This window comes from Saimiri boliviensis, chromosome 17 (genome assembly GCF_048565385.1).
Source record: "Saimiri boliviensis isolate mSaiBol1 chromosome 17, mSaiBol1.pri, whole genome shotgun sequence".
NCBI classification, from domain to species: domain Eukaryota; kingdom Metazoa; phylum Chordata; class Mammalia; order Primates; family Cebidae; genus Saimiri; species Saimiri boliviensis.
In genome coordinates this window covers 16588068-16613747 of record NC_133465.1, presented here as the reverse complement: position 1 = coordinate 16613747, position 25680 = coordinate 16588068, and the positions used below count along the sequence as shown (strand labels likewise).

At 44.9% G+C, this 25680-nt stretch overlaps 2 protein-coding genes across 3 annotated transcripts in view; both read left to right on the top strand.

Moving 5' to 3' along the window:
* Nucleotides 1-12738, top strand: part of LOC104651627 (cyclin-Y-like protein 2) — a 36435-nt gene extending 23697 nt beyond the window's left edge. Inside the window, exons 12-13 of the mRNA XM_074388241.1 lie at nt 9821-9983; nt 11367-12738. Of these exons, the coding sequence (XP_074244342.1) occupies nt 9821-9983; nt 11367-11477 (274 nt within the window). The 3' untranslated portion in view covers nt 11478-12738. The remainder of the gene's footprint in view (nt 1-9820; nt 9984-11366) is intronic.
* A 12199-nt stretch (nt 12739-24937) lies between these two features.
* Nucleotides 24938-25680, top strand: part of ZNF624 (zinc finger protein 624) — a 40804-nt gene continuing 40061 nt past the window's right edge. Inside the window, exon 1 of one of the 2 annotated variants that reach the window (XM_003929273.3) lies at nt 24938-25024. The gene's annotated coding sequence lies outside the window, so the exon portion shown is untranslated. The other variant, XM_074388240.1, reaches the window with a different exon arrangement.

Here is a 25680-nt window from a genome sequence, read left to right as displayed (position 1 = left end):
GACTGCTATGATGTTGTGAGTGGGGACAGACTACTCTGCCTGGGGAAAAGAGAGGGAAGAGTGGAAAGGGATTTGTCTGGTGGATTCAGTACCAGCTCAGCCATGGTAGAACAGAATACCAGGTAGATGTCTAAGGTTTATGACTCCATCCCTGGTTCCCAGACAGTACCTCTGAACCCATCCAGGGACCAGGGGAACTTAACTGCACTTAAGGGAAGGTCAGAGGCCTGGCTGGCTTCACCACCTGCCGATTGTAGAAACCTGGAGCCTTGAGTGACATAGGTGGCAGCGGGTAGTTGTTACAGTGGGCCTTGTGCAGTCACAGAACTGTGTCACCTTCAGACCTAGTGCTGTCTGGACAGACCTAGTGCTGTCCCAGAGGTCATGGCCACAGCGGTGCTTGTATCACTCCTCTCCCAGCTCTAGGCAGCCTAGCACAGAGAGACAGACGTCATTTGTGGGAAAGTAAGAGAAGACGCGAGTCTCTGTCCACTAATCTAGAGAATTCCTTCAGGTCTGATCTCAGACCACCAGTGTGGAACCTCCACAATTCCGCAAAAACCAATGACATTTTTCACAGAAATAGAAATTAAAAAATGAATCCTAAAATGTACAGGCAACAAACAAACCTGGGGGAATTACGTTATCTAATTTCAAATTACCCTCTACACCTATAGTAACCAGAACAGCATGGCCTGTGATTAAAAACAGACACATAGACCCATGGAACAGAATAGAAAACCCAGAAACCAATTCATACATCTGCAGTGAACTCATTTTCTAAGAAGGTGCCGAGCACACGCAATGGGGTAATGACAGTCTCGTAGATAAGTGGGGCTGGGAAAACTGGACATCCATATGCAGAAGAATGAAACCAGGCCTCTATTGCTTACTTTATACAAAAATCAAATCAAAATGGATTAAAGATGTAAATCTTGGCTGGGTGTGTTGGCTCACACTTGTAATCCTGGCACTTTGGGAGGCCAAGATGGGAGAATGGCCTGAGCTCAGGAGTTCGAGACTACCTGGGCAATGCTGCATCTCTATCTTTCAAAAAACTAAAAATAGACTTAAATCTAAGATCTCAAATAGGACAATAAAATAAAACATTGGGAAAACTCCACGATATTGGAGTGGGCAAATATTTCTTGCATGATATTTTATAAGCACAGGCAACCAAAGCAAAAATGGGCAAATTAGGTCACATCAAGTTAAAAAGCTTCTGCACAGTAAAGGAAACAATGAACAGAGTGAAGCAACAACCCACAGAATCAGGGAGGGTATTTGAAAACTATCTGACAAGGGATTAATTACCAGAATACTTAAGGAGCTCAAATAACTCCATAGAAAAAAAAATAACAATCTGATTTTTAAAATGGGCAAAATATCTGAATAGACATTTCTGAAAAGAGGACACATTAGGCAGGCTTGGTGGCATGTAACTGTAATTTCAGCTGTTTAAGAGGCTTAGGTGTGAAAATTACCTGAGCCTGCTAGGTCAAGGCTGCAGTGAGCTGTGATTCTGCCACTGCACTCCAACCTGATTGACAAATAAGACCTGTTTCAAAACTCCTTAAGAAAGGCATACCGAGAGAGATCCAAGATGGCTGTATCACTAGCAGCTCGGGATTGTAGCTCCCAGTGAAAGCGCAAAGAAGGAGAGGACGCCACACCTTCACATGAATTCTTGTTGCGCACGCACCAGGAAATTCCCAGCGGAGGAGCCCCACGGGTTGCCAGCGCGACTCTTGTGACCGGCGAGGCGGTTTTGCCGGCGCCTCGGAACGTTGGTTCTTGGTGCAGAGTCAGAAAAGCACCATCAATCTTAACGCCGCTGATTTAGTCGGCACAGTGGGTTGCTCAGATTTCGGCGCTGAGAATCAATAAGTTGGACGTTCACTCAGAAACCCAATTACAAAGACGGTAATTATAAAGACCACATGGATAAATCTACAACGAAGGGAAGAAAACAGCCAAAAAAGGCTGAGAATACCCAAGATCAGAACGCCTCTCCCTCAGCAGGGGATCACAGTTCCTCATCAGCAACGAAACAAGGCTTGATGGAGAACGAGTGTGTTCCAATTACAGAAGCAGGCTTCAAAATGTGGATAATAAGAAATTTCTCTGAATTAAAAGAACTTGTTCTAACACAATCCAGAGAAACTAAGAACTTTGAAAAAAGGTTTGACGAAACGTTAACAAGAATACACAATTTAGAGAGGAATATAAGTGAATTGATGGAGTTGAAAAACACAATACAAGAACTACGTGAAGTATGCACAAGTTTTAACAGCCGAATTGATCAAGCAAAAGAAAGGATATCAGAGGTCGAAGACCAACTCAATGAAATAAAACAAGAAGACAAGATTAGAGAAAAAAGGATAAAAAGGAACGAGCAAAGTCTCCAAGAAATATGGGACTATGTGAAAAGACCTAATCTACGCTTGATAGGTGTACCTGAATGTGACGAAGAGAATGAATCCAAGCTGGAAAATACGCTTCAGGATATTATTCAGGAAAATTTTCCCAACCTAGTAAGGCAAGATAATATTCAACTCCAGGTAATACAGAGAACACCACAAAGATATTCCTCCAGAAGAGCAACTCCAAGGCACATAATCGTCAGATTTACCTGGGTTGAAATGAAGGAGAAAATACTAAGGGCAGCCAGAGAGAAAGGTCAGGTTACCCACAAAGGGAAGCCTATCAGACTTGCAGCAGATCTCTCAGCAGAAACCCTACAAGCCAGAAGAGAGTGGGGACCAATATTCAACATCCTTAAAGAAAAGAACTTTCAACCCAGAATTTCACATCCAGCCAAGCTAAGCTTCATAAGTGAAGGAAAAGTAAAGTTTTTTGTGAACAAGCAAGCACTCAGAGATTTCATCACCACCAGGCCTGCTTTACAAGAGCTTCTGAAAGAACCACTACACATAGAAAGGAATAAACAGTATCAGCCTTTCTAAAAAATACCAAAAAGAGCATCAATATAATGAAGAATTTACATCAACTAATGGACAAAATAGCCAGCTAAAATTAAATGGCAATATTAAACTCACATATATCATTGTTAATTCTAAATTTAAATTGACTAAATCCCCCAATCCAAAGACAGACAGACAATTTAGATAAAAAACTAAAACCCATCAGTATGCTGCATCCAGACCCATCTCACATTCAAGGATACACAAAGACTCAAAACAAGGGATGGAGAAAGATTTACCAACCAAACAGAGAGCTAAAATAAATAAATAAAAAGCAGAAGTTACCATTTTTGCCTCTGATAAAATAGTTGTTAAAGCAACAAAGATCAAAAGAAGCAAAGAAGGACATTATATAATGATAAAAGGATCAATGCAACAACAAGAAGAGCTAAAGGTCCTAAATATGTACGCACCCCAATACAGGAATACCCAGACATATAAGACTAATAAAGAGACTTAGACTCCCACACAATAATAGTCGGAGACTTCAACATTAATATTAGACAGATCAATGAGACAGAAAATTAACAACGATATCCAGGACTTGAACTCAGATCTGGAACAAGTAAACGTAATTAACATTTATAGAACTCTCCACTTTAAATATACAAAATATACACTCTTATCAGTACCACATCATATCAACTTAGAAGTTTAAACGAAATGTTGGTTGGCTCCTTGTTTGTTATTCTCTTCCCTCATTTTATTTTATGTCTCCATTATTAAGGACAATTATAGGCATACCCATATTTAGACTGCATTCTAGCCCGGGCAATAAAGCAATACCCCCATTCTCTCTCCCTCTTCCTCTTTCTCTTTCTTCCTCTTCTTTATTCTTTTTATTATTCTTTTTTTCTTTCTCAAAAAAAAAAAAAGAGAAAAAAAAAAAGACGTGGTGTTAAAAAAAAAAAAAAAAGAAAGGCATACCAATGGTAAACAGGTATATGAAAAGATACTCAACATCAATGTCGTTGATCTTCAGAGAAACGCAAATCAAAATTACAATGAGAGATCATCTCACCATACTTAAAATGGCTCTTATTCTAAAAACAGGCAATAACAAATGCTGGCAAGGATTTAGAGAAAAGGTAACCCTTGTACACTGTCAGTGGGAATGTAATTTAAATACAACCACTATGGAGGACAGTTTGGAGGTCCTCAGAACTAAAAATAGAGCCACCATATGATCCAGGAATCTCACTGCTGGGTATATACCCAAAAGAAAGGAAATCAGTATATCAGAGAGATACCTGCACTCTCATGTATGTTGCAGCACTATTTCAAACAGCCAAGATTTGTAAGCATTCTGAGTATTCATCAACAGATGAGTGGCTAAAGAAAATGGTTCATAAACACAATGGAGCACTATTCAACCATAAAAGAGAACGAGATCCCGTTATTTGCAACAACATGGATGGAAAGGTTAAGTGAAATAAGCCAGACACAAAAAGCCAAAGTTCACCTATTTTCACTTATTTGTGGGAACTAAAAATTAAAACAGTTTAACTCATGAAGATAGAGAGCAGGAGAATTGTTTGCAGCTGCTGGTGAAAGTAGTATGGAGGATGAGAGGAGTAAGGGGTGATGGTTAATAGGTGCACACATTTGGTTAGAAAGAATAAATAACATCTAATATTTGGTAACACAACAGGGTGACAACAGTCAAGAATTATTTAATTGTACATTTTACAGTAACTAAAAGAGTGTAATTGAATGATTTGTAAAAAAAAAAAAAATAATAATAAAAGGATACATGCTTGAGGTGTGATGGATTTTCCATTTACCCTACTGTGATTATTACACATTATAGGCCTGTATCAAATAATTTTATATTCCCCATAAATATGTACACCAACAATGTACCCGCCAAAATTTTTTGAAGACTTTCATTCAGAATTAACACAGTGTATATTTACAATTGAAATGAGGCTTCTTGTAACCAAGAAGAGACTAGTGACGATTGCTGTTCAAATGGCTGCTAAGTTACCACTTTGCTAATAGTATAAACTGAGTTGTCATGGTGATATTGCTGGTAGCCATTTTAATGAAGGATTTAACAGAAAATGAATGTCATTTGAAAGTTGCAGAAGCTAAAGTTCTCTAATCACTACTGTCATCAATCTGTAAACTGGTTTCTTACCTTTTTTTGTGTGTGTGAGATGGAGTTTGCTCTTGTTGCCTAGGCAGCAATGTGCAGTGGCGTGATCTTGGCTCACTGCAACCTCTGCCTCCTGGGTTCAAGCAGTTTTCCTGCCTCAGCCTCCTGAGTAGCTAGGATTACAGGCATGTGCCACCAAACCTGGCTAATTTTCTATTTTTAGTAGAGATGGGGTGTTACATCATGTTCAGGAGATTGGAGAGACCAATGGGTGAAACAGGAGGATTTTATTACAGAGGCCACCAGCTCGGCGGATTTGTATCCCAAGGCTGAGAGCCTAACAAAGACAGGGCTTGATTTATTATACACCCAGGATGACATAGCAGCTAACAGGTTTACAGAAGCCAGAGCAAAGAACAGTTAACTTGTGACATGTCTCGTGATGTACGTTACATTTGAAAATCGCATTTTGGGAAACACACTGCACATTCTTTGGGTGTTATATTACCCTGTGACCTTGCAGCTGGTCTGCAACAAAAATGGGAGTCTTGAGATGCCTGGGAACTTTGCTGAGAAAATGGGGAGGGTAGATAGGGTGGATTTTACAGGAAGTTAGTTAATTTCAAGCAGAGCTGGGCATTAGGTTTTATATTGAACACAACAGATTAAACTTTATTATGTAGCAATTACAGACTACTATTGTTATTATTTAATTTTCCCCTTCAGGGGTTTCTCCATGTTGTTTCTCCATGGGTCACGCTGGTCTCGAACTCCCAACGTCAGATGATCCACCCATCTTAGCCTCCCAAAGTGCTGGGATTACAGGCGTGAGCCACTGCGCCCAGCTAGTAAGCTGGTTTCTTGAAGGGAGCAAAATTTGTAATTATGAACACTTAGCTCCTCTATAGTGGCAGTTAAATTGATCTCAAGACCTGCAGCTAATCTTGTGGGGCTCTGGCTCTAGTTCCAAGGTCAGAGAATACAGAGGTTTCCTCAGATATGAGCTCCAGAGGCAGTGAGACAGAGGCCAGCCCCAAGATGACCAGTTCTATGTAGTGCCGTTTGTGAACGCAGAAGCATCAGGAACTATGCTCTGAACAGGAGCTATGTTCACGGTCTTTGGAGATTAAAAAACATTACAACAAAGTGTTTAATGGACATTTATCTTGTCCCTCTGCTGTTGATTATTTATAATGGTCTCTTTTTGACCATAAATGGAACCTTTTAAAAATTAGCGTCTATCAGATTTTTCTTCAAACTTTTCAACATCTGTTAGTCTTGTTAGAATGTATTTTTCTTCAGAAACATCACTAATTATCAGGGAAATGCAAATTAAAACTACAATGTAATACCACCTTACTCCTGCAAGAATGGGCCATAATTTAAAAAATCAAAAAATCATTTATGCTGGTATGGTTTGGTAAAAAGGGAACACTTACACTGCTGATGGGAATGTAAACTAGTACAACTAGTGTGGAAAACAGTACTATCATTCAATCCAGCTATTTCACACTGGGTATCTACCCAAAGGAAAAGAAGTCATATGAAAAAGACAAAAGCACATGCATGTTGATAGCAGCACAGTTTGCAATTGTAAAAATGTGGAGCCAGCCTCAATGCCCATCAATTAATGGGTAAAGAAAATGTGGACTATATATACCATGGCATACTGCTGAGCCATAAAACAGAATGAAATAATGGCCTTTACAGCAACTTGGATGGAGCTGGAGGCTGTTATTCTAAGTGAAGTAACTCAGGAATGGAAAACCAAATATCATGTATTCTCCACAAGGATCCAAAGTCATAAAATGATACAATGGTCTTTGGGGACTAGGGGAGGAAGGTTGGGAGGGGGGTGATGGATAAAAGATTACATATTGGGTACACTGCTCAAGTGGCAGGTGAACCAGAAGCTCCAATGTCACTCCTAAAGAAATTATCAATGTAACCAAAACCACCTGTTCCTCAAAAACTATTGAAATAAAATTTAAAAACATTATTGATAAACAACTACATATATACACATATACACACACACACACATGTTAAGTTAAACTGAGCAGCTTCTAGTCAGAAAATTTGCTGTGCTTGTAAAGGGTATGCTATTCAGCCATTTAAAAAACAAGAAAAACTAAGAAGATACACATCCTATAGGGATAATTGTTTTCTTCAATAACTAGTATTAATAAACAAGATCATTCTATGAAATCCCATATTTTACACAGTTAAAATACGTTTATGGAAATACGCAAAAGAGATTATGAAGTGCATATATTCCTATAGTAAATTAAGTCCTGGTCAGCTGATTATTCAAATATCTGATTGACATTCCCATCGTAGCTTTGTGGTTATATGAATAGGAAATTAATGTTGGAAGTAGTTTCAGCTGGGTTTTCAGTGAAACCAATGAGAAAACCACATATCTGCTTATATCCTAATTGCTTTCCATACTGGAGAACTTCAAGCATTTGTCGACTTAGCCAGTGGATAAAACATTGAAACTTTAAAAGCAAGAAACCAAATGTGTTGTTGTGGTATTGTTTTTATACGATTAAGTCTTTACATTGACTACTATGGGAGTGGTAAGATTACTCCAGTTTTGTATTTATTTAAACGTTTGACTAAGTGCTGGATACAGTGGCTCATGTCTGTAGTAGCAGCACTTTGGGAGGCCAAGGTGGGAGTACCCACTTGATCACAGGAGTTTAACACCAGCCTGGGCAAAATGTCTCTACAAAAAGAATTTTTAAAAATCCCCCAGCTAAGTGGCATGAGCCTATAGTTCCAAGCCTTGAAAGGCTTAGGTGCGTGGGTTACTTGAGCCTGGGAGGTTGAGTCTGCTGTGAGCTAGAATCATGCCACTTTACTTTAGCCTGGATGACAGAGCAACACCCTGTCTCAAAAAATCAAAAACAAAACCTTTGGCCAGGACAGCTGAATAATCATGTGGCAGAGGGCTGCTTCCAGCCTGTTTCCCTCTCCGTGAATTCAACTCATCCCCACATTCTGTTGTGGCCAGGGGTGACAGATGCTGAGCACCTTGGGGTTTCATTTCTAACTCAACTCAGGAGACATACTGTGTAAGGCCGGCACCCTAACCGAAGGCATCTCATAAGATGAGTTTAGTTTAGCCAAGATGTCTCTCTCTGGTCTTTCTACCGTTGGCAGTGTAAAGAGTATTCCTGGCCCGTAATAGTGACAGCTAATAAATGGCATCCATCACTTCTGTCATCTGATCACTATTGCGGTGCCTTGGGAGTGAGCATGAAGTCTGAGTTGTGCAATGGACACTCAAGAATGAGCCCCGAGTCAGTTGCACAAGTACAGAGGAGGCCGTCATCTTTCTCCTCATCCCAAACCTGGGGTGCTGGATGCAGAATGGACTGCAAGCAGCTGTGCCGTTTGGACATTAGTGTAGGAACCCACCTGCATGTGTTTCAAAACAGAATTTGGAGCCATTCTAGTAGCTCAGTGTGATATTTTTAAATAACTAGAGAAAAGTTTTGTTAACTGACTTAACAAAAAAATACTGCCTATTAAATGCATATGATATTGTTTAAAGAGTATCTACAAAATTGTAACTTCAGTGTTTTCTTGCAAAAGAAGCGGAAGTAAGCACAGAGACCCTTTCAAATGAAGAATCACTGAGAAACAAAACAGAAGTAGTATAACATTTACCTATGTACCTTTTTGAAGATTATACAAGAATCAATTTGCATCAGGCTTTTCAATTTATGAACATTAGTAGGATTTCCCTCTAGGAAAAGTTTTCACATTGATGTTGAAGAAATTCTTAAAACTATAAAGTTTTCTGTATTTGGTAATCTACCAGGGTTCCAATCCAATGTGCTTTCTTATATTTATAAGGTCTATCTACGGTGTGTATTATCATGGGTCTTGGAGCAAATATCATGTAAATGGAGGCATTTCTACATTCTATACATTCATAGGTTTTATTTCAGAAATGAGTTCTTATCTTCATGTGGAACTGGAACAACTGAAGACCTTACCACATGTTTGTATTTTTAAGGAATTTCTCCATTGAATCCTTTCATGTTTTCAAAGAAATTAAAAAGCTGAAGGCTTTACCATGTTTCTTAAGATTACGTCATTTTTCTCCATATTAAATGTGAATATGCCTTTGAAAGCATAGGGGAAAATCAAGTTTATTAACACATTTTGTACATTCATGTTTTGTTTTCGGTACAAGTTTTTTCTGAGTTTTCAAAGAGAACTGGAAAGTTGCATGCTTTCTTGTACTTCTTCACTCGATCGGGTTCTGCCCAGTGTAAGTTATTTCATGAATTTTTTTTTTTTTTTTTTGAGACGGAGTTTCGCTCTTGTTACCCAGGCTGGAGTGCAATGGCGCGATCTCGGCTCACCGCAACCTCCGCCTCCTGGGTTCAGGCAATTCTCCTGCCTCAGCCTCCTGAGTAGCTGGGATTACAGGCACGCACCACCATGCCCAGCTAACTTTTTGTATTTTTAGTAGAGACGGGGTTTCACCCTGTTGACCAGGATGGTCTCGATCTCTCGACCTCGTGATCCACCCGCCTCGGCCTCCCAAAGTGCTGGGATTACAGGCTTGAGCCACCGTGCCCGGCTATTTCATGAATTCTAATAAACTAGAGCACATGATAGCTTTACCACATTTCTTACATAAGAATCATGTTTTTGAAGATAGCCCAGTGAACTAATATCATCCTGTGTTTTGTTGTTTTTGTTTCTGCTTCCCCAGGCACGAGTTGCTAATGTACTTCGCAGAGCTAATAAATTATAATACCGACATTTCTATAAGCATTTATACTAGATACTATTTCCAACTTCGTGAACTGGCATTCAGGCATGGCCTGGGTTTGCCACATTACCTTCTTGACAGAGAAAGAGCATGGGATCTGAAGGTAAGGCTACGAAGTTACTAAGTGGGTTTTCAGTCAAACACCAGTGTCAACATTTATGACTAGGTCATATTAAGTAGCTATTAGAAAATTGGAAAGCTTCGAAATTAACTAACATACTGAAGAGCTTATTAACCTTTTGGCGTTCTAGTTCCTGTATCTTTTATGGTTTTTATAAAGATTCATGTTTTTTGAAAATCATAGATATTATCTCTTTTGTGGCCATAATTCAGAATGTTTTAATCAAATTAAATTCATTCTTAATGAATTTGAAACGTTTTGAACTTTTGCCCTTGCAAATAATCATACAGAAATGATTTCTTGCCATTATATTTCTAACAATGTCTACATACATAATGCACTTCCCACTCTTGACTACTTTTTATTACTCAGTTTGCAAATTTCTGTCACTTTCTACTGTGTATACCACAGTGCAGTCAGTCCCATGGGTTTGTTAGACAAACCATTAGTGCCTAAGCCAAGAGACACGCACTTAGACTGTATGAGGTATGTGTGTCTCAAGTACTGGCTGCAGGAAGTACATGGGATTTTACTGGAAATGATAACTTTTATGGGACAAAGTAATTTTTATGGTTTGTGACTTTTGATAAGTACACAGCAAAATTACAGCTGACAAAGATGAACATTTAAAATAGGCATGTTCTGTGGCATCATGGAAATATTTTAAAATAATACAATTTTCTACCCTAAGCATAAAAGTAGTGCCTTTTGATGCTTAATCATTAGACTTTGTTGACATTTTAATACAATCCAGCACATGCCTGCCTGGTTAAAATTTTCTGAGTATATAATAACTCATAGATTGGGTAGAATTTGAATAGATTAATAAACTAACTTTTTGCAAAATTGTGCATTCGTTATTTTTAAGGCACAAGTGCACAGGTAACAAATGATACTGTTAGAAGCCTGTGACAATACTGTGACATTTTTGGGAGCCCAATTTTTTTTATGGCATTTTAGGTTTTGGGGTACTTGTGAAGAACATGCAAGATTGTTGCATAGGTACACACATGGCAGTGTGATTTGCTGCCTTCCTCCCCTTCACCTATATCTGGCATTTCTCCCCATGCTCTCTCCCCACCTCCCCATCCCCCACTGTTCCTCCCCTATTTCCCCCAACAGACCCCAGTGTGTAATGGGAGCCCAATTTTTAAGTAACTTAATAAAGCAAGCTTCCCCTTTGCTCCAGCAATCTAATTCTATCCCTGAAAGGGGATGACCTAAGTAAGTTGCCAGAACTTGGCAGTGTAAACCTCAGCCAAAGTAGCTAAAGGAGTCTGCACATGTGGCTTACCATCAGTGGTGATTGTTAAAAGGTTGGAACCCTTTTAAAAATTGTACCTCTTTTCTATTTGACATTCTTAGGCTTTATCAAGGATGGAACAAGATGAAGTGTTCTATGCTGTTCACAAGAACTGGTCTTTCAGTGCTGATGATTTAATTCGTCTTCGGCACGCTAAGGCCGTCCTCTCCTGAAGGAAGAAATGAGGGGTAATGTAACATCTGAACCCCTCATCAAAAAAGACAGGAGAATGCCACCTCTCCTGCTAAGGAACTAGAAAAGTTCATGTTTTCAAAAGAAGAAACACCTCAATACAAGTTAACTCAAGGACAGCTAAGGTTGTACTTAATAGTAAAGAATGGGACCTTGTAGGGACAACAATGCAGTCTTACACTCTTCTGTCCCTTTTAATGTAAACAGAGTTATAGAAACCACTCCAAAATAACCACTTCTGCCCACTCACAGATACTTAGTGTGTCAGCTGATAGCTGTGAACTATGTAAGGCTTTTTTTCTTTTGTTTTCAGATGAGTCTCACTCTGTTGCCATCCTAGAGTGCAGTGGCATGATCGCAGCTTAATGCAATTTCCACCTCCTGGGTTCAAGCCATTCTCCTGCCTCAGCCTCCTTCCTTAATTAAATGTTTTATTTTAAGTAGCTGGGATTACAGGGGCACCTGGCCTATGTAAGGCTTTTAAAACAATAGTTTAAATTTTTTAGATTTTAAAGATAACTTTTCTGTTTTTTTAAAAATATTTTTTATTTTCCCCCAAATTGCAGTATTAGTATTAAAACATGTCAAAGGAGTTCATGAATAGCGCAGTCTTTTCTTCCTGGGGGTCCTCCCCTTCAGTGTCCCAGCCAGCTTGCAGCAGCCATAGACGGAGGCTTTATACTGAGAGAAGCTACAGAGCGCTGGAAAGCTGGGAATGCACACATAGACATGACCAGAGTTGAGAATAGGAGGTGGGTTGTGATGTCCTCTCTGAGGGAATAATTGTCATTTTCCTGAGGCTGTTTCTAGATATTGTCAAATAAATTCAGATGTAGGTAAGATGTGACTTTATTCTAAAGGAGTATTGCAATGGGGAAAGCATCAAGCATCAGATCTACATCTCACAAGAGGCAGAAAAGGGCTGTGTTTTTTATGGAGGAGCAAACAAGATTAGAAGGAAGGTGGGAAGAAGAGTGGAGAATGGCAAAATCAGATTTTAGCTTAGGGACTGTTTCACCCAAAGTCAGCCTGTTCTTAGGAGGGGCATAAACGGGCTTTGAATGTTGGCTCAGACTGAAGGCAGAGCAGAGTCTGGGAGGCTGGAGAAGGGAGAGAAACTTAAGCAAAGTTGTGGTGGAATTCCTGGAACTCGTGGCAAAGGTTGCAGTGAGCCGAGATTGCACCATTGCACGCCAGGGTGACAGAGTGAGACTCTGTCTGATAAATAAATAAATAAATAAATATTTTTAAATAATCTTTTAAATATTTTTAATAAAATCTTGTTTTAACCAATTATAGTTTGTATTTGTGTAATTTTGTTAATATAAAAGACCCACCTCTAGAAAGACTATTATGATTTTCTTCTTACTCATATCCAACTAAATTTTACCACCCCGTTACCTAAAAAAAAAAAAGTTTCCATTAACTAATCTTATTACAATTTACATAGATGATTCACAACATGCTTAGACTTTCTGTTTTGCCTAAATATTCTCTTTCTTGAACATTTTATTTTAGGACAAAAAATTTATCACACAAAATTGCTTCTTATATAAAATTGCTTTTTTTCACCTTTATCAAAAATACCTCTTTATGTCTTTAACTTTCTTCTCTTATTTCCTGGTTCCTATTACCTCATTTTATACACAACTTTTATAGAAGCTTTGAATTAGACAAAGATATTTACCTTCTAATAAGAACATTTAAAAAATGTTTTCCTACATTTTTTGAGTTGGAAATTACCCAGCTATTTAATATCTATTAATAACCTTAGATACCAAGTCATATGACAAGTCTATTTACAACCATTTATTCCATTACATTTACAAGATGATTTAATATTTTATCTAGATTATGAAAATTGTGATAGTCATTATTTAAAGTAAATTCCCTGTTAACCATTTTTATAGCTATGAATTTCAGGTGTTTAAGTAATTTTCTTTTCTTTTTTTTTGTTTGTTTGTTTGAGACAGTTTTGCTTTTATTGCCCAGGCTGGAGTGCAGTGGTGCAATCTCGGCTCACTGCTACCTCCGCCTCCTGGATTCAACTGATTCTCTTGCCTCAGCCTCCCAAGTAGCTGGGACTACAGGTGCCTGCTACCACACAGGCTAATTGTTTTGTATTTTAGGTAGAGACAGGGTTTCACCATGTTGGCCAGGCTGGTCTTGAACTTCTGTCATCAGGTGATGGGCCCCCACTCAGCCTCCCGAAGTACTCCCAAATTAGAGGCATGAGTCACCATGCCCAGCCTATTTAAGTAATTTTCTTAAGGTTAAATATAAGGGTATTTTACCAATAACTCAGAATGTAGATGTTTTCATTGAACCAAATTATTCCATGTCTTTTTTATCAAAAATTACACAAGCAAAGATCATTCTGTCTTGGGTTGGGTTTTATCGTTTTATAACCCTTATAACAAATCTTAATAGTATTCTGCAGGAATAAGCATGAAATCACTTGATCAACAAATGCAAATGAAAATGCTAGAAATTTTCACAGAATTTCTAATATTTTCCCAATAGTTTGAAAGTCAGCTTATTTATAAAAGATTTTACTTAAGTCACATAAAGGTGAAAAAGCATTTGACTAGTCTTTTTATTGATAAAATTGTTGACTTATGTACTTGTATTTATCTTTAAGTCAGTGAATTAGAGCTTTCTATAGTAGAGAAATATTGTGTATACAACATATAAATACATAAATCTATTTGGCATGCTGTCAGAAATATGACTGACAGATTCATAAGACCTCTTATTTTTCTATCATAGACTTTTTAATTTTTTCATTTTTTTAATTTAAATAGTTTTTGGGGTAACAGGTGTTTGGTTATACCACAACAAAATCACCACAACACACATAAAAATAGTTCTTTGAATTTTATTTCAAAATGAATACTTGAAATAATTTTAATGTTTTTATTTCTAACACTTGGTACTAGTGCTGGCTTGTTTTTGAAGAAATATTGATTGAGCCTTTAATATTATTTGGAACATATGTAGAAATGGTTCCTGCTTTCTTGTTCTTCAGTGGTGATTTTTGAGATTTTGGTGCACCCATCACCTGAGCAGTGTACACTACCCAATGTGCAGTCTTTTTCCCGCACCCACCTCCTGCCCTTTCCCCCCAAGGCCCCAAAATCTATTGTATCATTCTTATGCCTTTGCATCCTCATGGCTTAGTTCCCACTTTTGAGTGAGAACCTAAGATGTTTGGTTTTCTGTTCCTCAGTTACTTCACTTAGATTAATGGTCTCTAGTTTCATCCATTATATTGTTCCTTTTCATGGGTGAGTAGTATCCATGGCATAAATGAGGTATAGGGAACTCCAAGGCTACTGAGAGTAGGTGGGCTAGAGACGGGGTGAGAGTGGATAATTCTTATTCTCTAGGCCCTCCCTGCTTCATGAGTGCAAGCTGCTTTGGCACCTATGGTTGGTGCCTGCCAAGGTTGTTGGGACTCAGGGATGCAAGGATAGAAGAGGGAAAGAGGACACCCTTCTCTTCCTGACATACCCAGGGTATATCTGCCAGGAAAAGAAGGAAACCAGGTGTGCCAGCTCCCCTGTTTTTAGATGGGTAGCCATCCATCTTCCATCTGTACCCCTTTGAAATCCATCCTGAACCCCTGGGACTCCTTTGAAAAAACATCTTTTTCTTTCTCCTCTTCTGTCCTCTCTTCACAGAGAGATAATTCTGTTTCTATACTATGGAACACTTTCCTCAGATGCGTCCTCCAAACTGAGAAAAGTTGTTAATTTTTCAAACCTTAAACTGGTTGGCTTAGGATTGGGCTCAGGAGAAGGTAACCCAGAAGCACAACATGCTGGCCAAAGGAACAAGTTTCTTTTTACCAGTGGGGTTTTTGGCCTCCCTCTCCCTGTGCAAACTGGCAAAAGGCCTTGGGACTTTTGAGCTGCCCTTAGCCCTCCCCTTGTTTTGATTCGCTTTGATTTGTTTTGTTTTGTTTGAGAGTTTCTCTCTTGTGGCCCAAGCTGGAGTGCAATGGTGAGATCTCGGCTCACCAACCTCCACTTCCCAGGTTCAAGAGATTCTCCTGCTTCAGCCTCCCTAGTAGCTGGGATTACAGGCACCTGCCACCATGCCCATATAGCGTTTTGTATTTTTTGGATTTTTAGTAGAGACAGGGTTTCACTCTGTTGGCCAGGCTGGTCTCAAACTCCTGCCTCAGCCTCCAAAAAGTGCTGGGATTATAGGCATGAGCCATCGTGCCCGGCTCATTTTGTTTTGATACCTGTCTTCTAATAATCTGGTGTGTGTTGTCTCACCTTCAACCATCACAGCTTGAATGGTCAAGCAGCTGGAGCCTTGGACAATGACCCCTTCTGCCAGGGACCCTTAGATAGGCCTCTGAGGGGACTCTGAGTGCTGTTTTCCCAAAACCGCCCCTGACGGTTGGAAGCAGCATCCTTTTCTAACAGCAGTTGGATGTACTTCTTTAGAGGGAGGAATAAGGCAGCTGAGTATAAAGGGGTCATCAGAGAACCTCCAGCTGGCCTGCACACTGGGAGGAGTGAGCACTGGAGTGGAGCCTCGGGAAGTTTGCACTGTTTGCAGTGTGGAGAGCCTGGCCTCTTCCCTTCCTGTATGGAATCTGGAATTCAATCTGTGAAGAGAGAAGCCTATGCTAGCATGACTCTGGCTCTGCTGAGGGTCCCTGGTTCCTCTCTATCCTTTTTGCTTAATAAATTTTATTTTTCTCACCCTTCAAAGTGTCTGTGAGCCTAATATTTCATGACTGTGTGACAAGGACCCCATCTTTAGTCTGGAATGGTTTACATTGGTTTTTTATGCAGGCTGTCAGCTCCACAGGGAGGCTTTTGCCTTCCTTTCCTGTGCCTTCTCCTGGGGTGAGACTTAGGGTAGATGGGGATGGACTGGTCCTTCCCTGAGATCCTCTCTGGGATGGGGATGGATCCTGGCCTGGTCAGGTCCTCAGCTCTGCCTGGGTTGCCTTACAGTGAGACAGAGCTGCCCCTGTCAGTGCCCTGGAGGTTAAGGTAAGAGCCTGTGTCTGCTACTTGGGAGGCTTTCCCAGGGACAGGGAAGCAGGGCTGGTCAGTGAGGCAGAGGGGGGCAGCCTGTGGGCCGAGGTGGTGGCGACTTAGAGTGACACGCTGTCACTGGAAGAAATGGCAGTTTCTGCTCCACCTGACCCCAAGACTCTGTTCCCGATCCAAACCCAAACTAAGAACCACAGTCTTTCTCAGAAGTCACTGCCTTCTTCTTGTTCCAGGACCCAAGCTGAAGGCTTGGAAACAACCAAACCTAGGGTTTGTGTGATCTGAGGATGCTGAGTCCTGGCGTGATGAGGCCAGGCAGCTGGTGCTCATTCTATCAGAGGGTCTCAGCCCCCAGGGTCTGCCCTTTCCTGGCTCCTTCCAGTTCCTGGAGCCCAGGACCCAGCATCCATGGGCCACTGGCAGAAGCCTGGCAGCTCTGCTAACTCCATCAATGGCTCATTTGACAGCAAAGACGTCAGGAAATAAAATGAACTGAGAAGTGGCTGAAGATGCTTGGAGACTGGCCACAATATAGGAGTAGCAAGAAGCTACCATGGGGAAGGAGTGGCACCTGTACATAGTGGCCTTCTACAGAGCCAGGAGACAGGCACCCATGGCCATGATCTGGCACCATCTGCCTCTCGGTGGGTGGCACCCTATACCTCACCCAGAGGACAGCAGGCCTGGTTGCCAGTGTCCTGCCCATCCATGCAAGCATTGCCTGTCTGGAAGAAAACCTAATGCCAGGACCTGGACCACATGTAGCTCAGGGGTAGGGATGCATCCTGGTGACTCAAAAAAAGGAATAGGTCCAGGTCGGAGTGCACAACGCTGAGTGTTCATCCACACTTTCAATTGTTGGGGGAAGGCCTGCTCCCAGGAAACCCCACCTCTCTCTGGGAACCAAGGAGCCAAAAGCTGGAGACTTCCAGAATCCTCACGCTCTGATCCTCCCCCGGGTTGCCCCAGGTCCTGTCTCACTGGAGCCTTCTTCTGTCTGTTTCTGTCTTGCAAGGTCTTCAAAGAAATTCCCTCCACCGTTGCAGGACTGGGCGTGGTCACTCCTGCTAGACTTTGAGGAAGTCAAGGTTGAGAACCCAGGAGAATACAGGTAATGCCCTCCCAGACTCAGCCAGGGCAGGACAAATAGGCCAGGCAGTGTCAGGAGCACAGGACTCCAGCCGGAGGGAATGTTGAGCCCGGGTTGGGGGTGGGGGTTCTAATCAGACGCACATCCTAGGTACAGACAGTGACTCAGGCACTACAGGTGCGCTGGGCTCTGCTGACCCTCCTCGCTTCAGAAACAAGGCAAAAAGGAGCTTTCTGCAGAAGGAAACCTTCCTCCTTTCCTTGCAGAAGTGCTGACTGTGGGATGGCTGCTGTTTGGGGCAGGGAGTGTTTTGTCTGTTCTGAAGCTGCTTCCTCCTCTTGGCCCTGCCCTACAGGTCATGAAGGAGAAAGCAAGAGGTCTCCACATGAGGTTTAGAGAACGATATGGAGTCAAGTAAGGCACGAGGTATTTAGAGAACAATTCGGTGTCAAGCAAGGCCTTCTGAGTAGGTGGGATTACAGGCGTGTACTACACCTGACTAATTTTTGAATTTTTAGTAGAGAAAGATGGATTTTCACCCTGTTGGTTAGGCCGATCTTGAACTCCTGACCTCAGGTGATCTGCCTGCCTTGGCCTCCCAAAGTGCTGGGATTACAGGCGTGAACCACTGGCTTCCAGCCAAAAATCTCATAGTGCTTTAAGAAAGTTTACAAATTTGTGTTGGGCCTCATTCAGAGCAGTACTGGACTGTGGGTTGGACACGCTTGTAAAAGGCAAAGCAAACACTGCAAACAAAATAGGGATAGCAAATTTAGGGAGCTACCATGGCGCTCTCCAGGGCTTCAGGAAAGCAATGCAGGAAGAAACCAGTCTGGAAGAATCCCCCACAGACCAGAAGTGAGTGCTAGTCTTCCTTGGAGAGAGTGAGGCTGTGGCCTGCTCAACAGCAGAAAATTTTGCTGAGGGACTACACTGACAAAACACTGGGAAGCTGCTCCCCCAGGTGCTGCCCACGAGCTGCTCTGTCCCCAGAGAGGTGATAGCCACTGTTGGCTGCTGCGCACCACAAGAGCAAGCTAAGAGGATCACTCAGTACCAGGAAGAAGAGCCCAGTCTCCCTCTAGCAGATGCTGCAGATGAAGTTTCACACTGTGCCACACACAAGGCAAAGCCGGCAAGCAGGGCAAAGGGGTGAGGTTTCGAACTGATGCTCAACAGTGTAAGAAAAATGAGTTTTCTTTTGAGAAGACATTCAACATCACTGATCATTAGAGAAATGCAAATCAAAACTGCAATGAGATACCACGTCACACTACCTGTGTGGTCACCCTTGGGGCCCGCGGTGCCCCTGGTGCCCTTCTCCTCCTAGGACTCGGGTTGAAGCCAGGCCCCTCTGGGCCTGGGACTCACACACAGGTGAGGTCAGAGGCTGCAGGGCATGCTCCTGGATGGCAGGGACCACAGGAACCCCATGCTCAGCCTTCCCTCTAGAGGCCTTGATGGGACCAAGACCCCAACTGAATGGGATTTCCCAAGGTTCAGAACCAAGGTCCAGCAGCCACATGGGGCTGCGAGGCAGCTGCACAGGTGCCACCTGGGATCCTTCCATGCCCTGTTCTCCTACCGAGGGGCATGTGCCAGGCCTGGGGCAGCAGGCTCTACCTTCTTGCTGGGGTGTCTCTTGAGCTGCCTCCTCTGCCATAAGCCCCGGCAGGGCCCGGTGTCAGGGCACCAGTGGGCTTGCTGAGTCAGGCCTGTCCTGTGGTTCCAGGGCTGTCCAGGTAAGAGATTGAAGTGACAGGGGCCTAGTAGCCCTGTTCAAAATTGTAGTAGGGAAACCATGGATCCCTGGCATTCAGGTCTGTGTGGAGGTGTGGCATAGAGTTCCAGTACAGGTATCTTTGTGTACTACAAGTCCTGTCCTCACCAGGAAACAAGCTTGCCACATCTTGATCCTCTGGGCCACCCAGAGAGCAGCCTGGCCTTGGGTTCTGGGGAAGCCCCTTAGTGCTGATGGGCCTTGGCCTCAGCCTTGGGGCAGCCCCATCAGGCGAGGCTGTGGGAGGTCAAGGTTTTTGTCACATGCAGGCTAATGGCATGAGTCCCTGGAGCTGAGTTGGTGGAGTGGAGAGGGCCAGACTGTCCCACTCACAGAGGGCCCCAATGCCAGGGGGACACCCTCGAGGATCCTCACTTGAGTTCTGCTGAAAAAAAGAAAGACATGATTAGCATGTTCACCAAGCCCATCTAGTCTCTTCAGGGCTACTCCCCACAGGCCTGGGTCTCTGGAGTCCTCGGGATCCCTGTGTGGCCCTGTAGCCTGACACTGAGGATGCCCTGCAGGCAGCTGATCCCAGAGCGAGGGCTGTGTGTAGTCTGAGATGGGGGAGCTTTCGAGGAACCTCAGGTCACTCCTGGAATGGCTCCCAGGGTTCCGGGTGGCTCAGGGCTTCCTGCCTCATGCCCCCACCTCAGGGCTGTTCGGCAGCCCCAATTTAGAACACAGGTGGAAGGGACCTGCACTGTCACCCAGGCTTCTTGCCACCTCAGATGGGGCCTGTCTCCACAGAGCATGAGAAGGCCCCGGGCACGAGTTCCCCTCTGCCCTCACTCCATGCCAGGGCTGGACCGATCCCACGCCCGGCTGAACTCTTGGTTCTGGCTCTGGGTCAGGGCTTCCCCACAATGCCCTCTGCCTAAATCCTCTCTGGGTCAGGAACACTGATTCTCTTGTTCCCCTATCTTGTTATCTTGACATCCTTGGAGGGACACCCAAGAATGGGGGGTCCCTGCTGCGTGGAGGTAAGGGTGGGGGTTCCACAGCTGGGTCTGACTGCCCCAGTGTCCCTCAGGGCCCTTCGAGGGGGAGAGGGGAGCAACATGGAAAGTGTGGGAGGGGTGTTGGGGGGTCCTGCCCACAGCCCCTGCCTGCCGGCACAGCATGTCCAGCACATGTGCGCTCAGCACCTGCCCTGAGGACCAGCAGACCCATGTGACTTAGAGGGCTTCCCCAGGGCAGAGGCCAGAGTCACCCAGAAGGGGTGACAGCAAGGGCTCTTCTGGCTCTAGGTGGCCCCCAAAGAGATGGAAAGCAGAAAAAAAAAATCATACAGAATGGCGAAAAGTGCTCTCCATGACCCACAGGTACCCAGGGTAGGGACCCATGGGAAGGTGGCAGAAAGGTAGGGACTCAAGCTCACTACTGGTGTGGACATCCAAGCAAGGGGGCAGCTGAAGGGGTCAACTGTGATGGAAAGGGGATGAGGCCCAGACTCTTGGTGTCATTTGCACCTGACCACCACGTCTCAGACAAAGAAATGACCTTCCCCTCCTGATCCCACACAGGACGGTCCTTGCAGGAGACAGGCTTGACAAGTTGCTGAGGTGCCTGACGGGCCAGGCTTTAGTCATGAAATGAGTTTGCATCCTGAGGAAGCCTATTCACTAGAAACTAGTCAGAGATCCAATTTCCTCTTTGTTCCAACCCCATAGGAGCGCAGAAGACGGGGAGGGGGTCACCCAGGTGGCTGCTCCTGCTTGGCCCCCACTTTCCAGACCATTCCAGGCAGGGAGAGCTGCTGAACTGATTCCACGGGCTGCCCACACGGGGTCTGGACCCAGCCACCCTCCTGTGCCCGGCAGGCAGCCCCTGGGCTGTTGTTGCAGGACCTTTGTGTGGTGGTCAGTGCCCCACCACCTGCCCTCATGGCGGGTGCAGTTCAAAGGTGCTGCCCCAGGCCTGGCACAGTGGCCTCTCCAGCCTGGCCCAGGTGAGGGGCAAGAACAATCCCTGCCTGTGCCCTTTTGAGCCATGTGAGCTTGAATGCTGACAGCAGGGGTCCCCCCAGGCTCCTTGTCAGATGAGTCATATGTGACCTGCTCAGTCCTCATGCCCACCCCAAATCCCTGGGGGCCTGTGGCAGGTGTCCCTGAGGACATCTACCATCTCTGGTGACAGAGAGGTGACATAAGGAGGACATCTCTGGTGTCCTCCTAGGTGACCTCAGCCCTCCCAGGTGACACCCTTCCACAGTGACTCTGGCTCTTACAGAGTGTGGAGATGTGCTACCACAGGGACCTCAGGTGCATCACTGTAATCCTCCTCCTGTGCCTGCCAGAGGAAGATGCTTTCTGGGCACTGGCCCAGTGAGAGGCACCCCATGCAGGGTGAGTGGACAGCTGCTTCAGCCATGCCAAGCATCGGCCACCCTGGCCGGTGATCCTGACTTCCAGGCAAGGCACGTTCCTTGAATCCCAGCTTGTTTGGAGCCTCCAGGGTGTCCTTGCTGAAGGTCCCGCAGCAGCCTAGGTCTGGACAAGGACCCTTAAACCACAAGTCAGATGCCTTTCATCCCTAGCATCAGAGGGCATCAGTACCTTTTCCTGGCTGCCCTGTCTCCCAAAGGCAGTCACAGTCTCTGGGCCAGGCAGAATGGGGGAAGACGGGGAGCAGGCAGGGTCAGCAGCCAGGGTGCAGGCAGAGGCAGGTGCATGCTGGTAGGTCAGACCCTGCAAGGCCCATGAGGAGGGTCCAGTGGGATGGGCTCCAGGTGCATCCTCAGGGCCCTGGGCAACACTCAGGCCAGGCTCCCTGGACTCTGGTGGGTGATGTGGTCACTCCCGAGGCACTGCTGTCCATCGGGGCTCAGCCACCCACCCTGGGCGGCAGCCATCCTGTCTCAGGACTGTACTTGCTCAGCTCCCACAGAGGGTGTTGCCTCCAGCCCAGGAGGGGCAGCCCCATTGTGCAGCCAGAGGCACCCCATGGGCCCCAAGTGGCCCCTGCCAGGCCAGCATCAAGCTCCCTCTTCTCTAGGGTCCTGGTGCCTCGCCAGCGTCAGCTCTGCAGGGACTTGCTTTCCTTCCCTGTGCCTTCTCCCCGGCTGAGACTTAGGGTGGATGGAGATAGGCTGGTCCTTCCCTGGGGTCCTTTCTGGGAGGCAGATGGATCCTGGCCTGGGCAGGCTCTCAGCTCTGCCTGGGTTGCCTTACAGTGAGACAGAGCTGCCCCCCGTCAGTGTTCTGCAGGTGAAGGTAAGAGCCTGTGCCTGCTGCATGGAAGGCTGGTCCAGGTGGGTGAGGCAGCGGGGGTGGCCCACGGGCCCGGACGGTGGTGAATGGGCCACAGCTATCACTGGGAGGGGCAGCCATTCCTGCTGGACTCTGTCCCCTGAGGGAAACCCAAACTAAGAACTGCTGGTCCAGAGGCCTGTTTGCACCAAGTCCTGAGCTGAAGCCTGGGACTGACCAAAACTCAGGGTGTCTGTGGCCTGAAGATGGTGTGTCCTGGCGTCACCAGTCCAGACTGCCAGCTCCAGTTAGTTCAGAGGGTCTCAACCTCTGGGGTCTGCTCTTTCCTGGCTCCTTCCGGTTGGGTCCCTTCAGGGCCCTGAAGCCCAGGACCCAGCATCCATGGGCCGCTACCAGAAGCCTGACAGCTCCGCTAACTCCATCATGGCCCATTTTACAGCAAAGACGTTAGGAGCTAAAACAAACTAAGAAGTGGCTGAAGATGCTCAGAGACTGACTGAAATATAAGAACAGCAAGAAGGTACCATGGGGAGGGAGTGGCCTTCCTCCTGCACCTATTCTTCCTCCTCTATTCTAAGAAAGCCCCCGTGACTGCTCTCTGCAGAGCCAGGAGACAGGTGACCATGGCTGTGACCTGGCACCACCTGCCTCTCAGTGGGTGGGTGGCACCCATCCTCACCATAGGAGAGCAGCCTCATTCGCCAGCTTTCCTCACTGGGGCCGCCCCGTGTCCTGTCTCACCACTGGAGTGTTGTTCTGTCTGCAGCTCTCCTGCAGAGTGTACAAAGGCATTACCCTGACAGTGAGGGGCTGGGCGTGGTCATTCTTGCTAGACATTGACAAAGTGAAGGCTGAGAACTTGGGGAAATACAAGGTAAGGCCCTCCCACACTCAGCCAGAGCTCTGCATCTGAAGTTTTGGGGGATGTATTTCTGCTGTTTATTGTGTGTGCTGATTTGCATTAACAGTGGCTTATTTTATTATTTGTTTTGTGATTTTTAAGTTTTGGACTTCTGTTTGGCTCATCTTCATCTGCAGGGAATGTAAGGGAACTGGGATCTCCGAAAGACGTTTGCTCAGTTTCTAATTTCAGGGTGTATTGAATAGATATTTTGAGCAATCTTTTTCGTTGGAAATTTCTTTTCATTCCAGTCCTCCTGAGAATACCCTGTTGTTTTGATCGTGCTTCAGTACCACTCTCCTTAGAGGATGTACCTCATTCCGTGCACATTTCGATATGCGGAAGTGTGTTGGACGGTAGGGTCCTAAATTATTCATTCATTCTTCCTTTGTTTATTCATTATGCAAGCAGTCTTCTAAGTAGGAACTGTGAGTAAAAAACTCCACGAGACCTAGTTTCCATCCTCAAAAAATACTGTCTTTGGTAGGGAAGAAAGTAAATAAACCTTAATATAGCTCTTGGAGGAGCTATATCAAGTCCTTGAGTAAGTGGTCAAATAAATTTGTTGCAAATAAATACTTTCAGTCACTATGTTTTAAGAATTATCATTTGTATGCATTGAAGATAAGTTCGACAGCTATTTGTCTTCAAAAAAGTTTGTTTCTTTGTATTTTGAAGAATTTTGGCCTTAAAATTTCCGGTTTATTTTCAGGCATTCATATCCATTCTACTTGATCGGCATTCTAGTCATCAATTGTTGTCTCTTCCAACTCTGAGGGAATTGTCATAAAGTGAATTGTTCAGAAATAAGTGTTTCCAAGCGCTTGTTCACACATTTGTCTGGATCACATTTATCTGTTCTCTCAAGGGCTTTCTTTAGTCGCACCTAAATGTTCCAAGGCAAGGGTGTGTCATTACTTGTATCTCTAGTGCTATTGCTTTTGACACATAGTCAAGGCTTCTCAATACAAGTGTACCAATTATTATTATTATTATTATTATTATTATTATTTTGAGACGTAGTCTAGCTCTGTCGCCAGGCTGGAGTGAAGTGGCGCAATCTCAGTTCACTGCAACCTCCAACTCCCTGGTTCAAGCGATTCTCTAGCCTCAGCCTTGCGAGTAGCTGTGATTACAGGCACTCGCCACCACGCCCAGCTAATTTTTGTATTTTTAGTAGAGACGAGGTTTCATCATGTTGGCCAGGATGGTCTCGATTTTCTGACCTCGTAATCCGCCCGCCTCAGCCTCCCAAAGTGCTGAGATTACAGAAGTGAGCCACCTCACCCGTCCGTGTATTCAATTTGAATTTTTTCGCACCCCCAAAGAGCCAATTCCTTCACTAGCAGACAAAAGGGGCGGGGGCTCAGGCATTGAGGATTCTGGGCATTGTAGTTCCGACGCTCCGGCTGCGCAGGCGCAATGCCCTGCCTGGAGGCCAGCCCCGCTGAGCCGCCGCCATTGCTGGAAGCGTTCCCGCCCTGCTCTGCGAGTGCCCTCAGTTGTCCTCAGTTCGGCCGCCAGGTACTCGATGTCCCAGGCGCCTGGCCTCGATAGCCCGCCGCCCCTCCCTTGGCGCTTGGTTTTCGACGGCGTCCGGGGCGTGGCCGTTCCCTCGAGAGCCCCGTCCCTGAGCGGACCCGCCCACCTCTGAGAGGTGATTGGGGCTGGGCCTCCTTCCCGAGTGTGGGCTCCATCTCCGCCGGTCTCCCTCATAGGTCGGGCCCCGTGCCCTCTGCGGCCTCCTAGCCCGGGTCCGAACCAGGGAACCTCCTTCCTGGCGGACCTGTAGGCGCTGGGGTTAAAAAGATCCAGGCGCGGGGTGTGAGCTGGGATTCGAGTAGGGCGGGCGGGCCCCTGACCCGACCTTTTACTGTCTTCCCAGCCCAGCGCCTTGCTGGCCGTGGAGCGGATCCTCGGAGTGGGTAGAGGAGAGCAGTTAGGGAAAGAGGGCGAGGTTGGCAGGAGCATGTCCCTTTTGGCGTCTGAACTGGCAGGGATGGAACTAGGTTTCACATCGGGGACCTGCGCTACTCTTTCGGTAACCGACGCAGCTTCTCCTGAAATGTAGCATTTCAAAACTGCAATCACCTTTTAATCACTTGTCACTCCCTGACATGAGGATGGTATTATTGCATTGGTTGGGAAATGCTGGACTAGTACATCGTGCTGAGATTCTT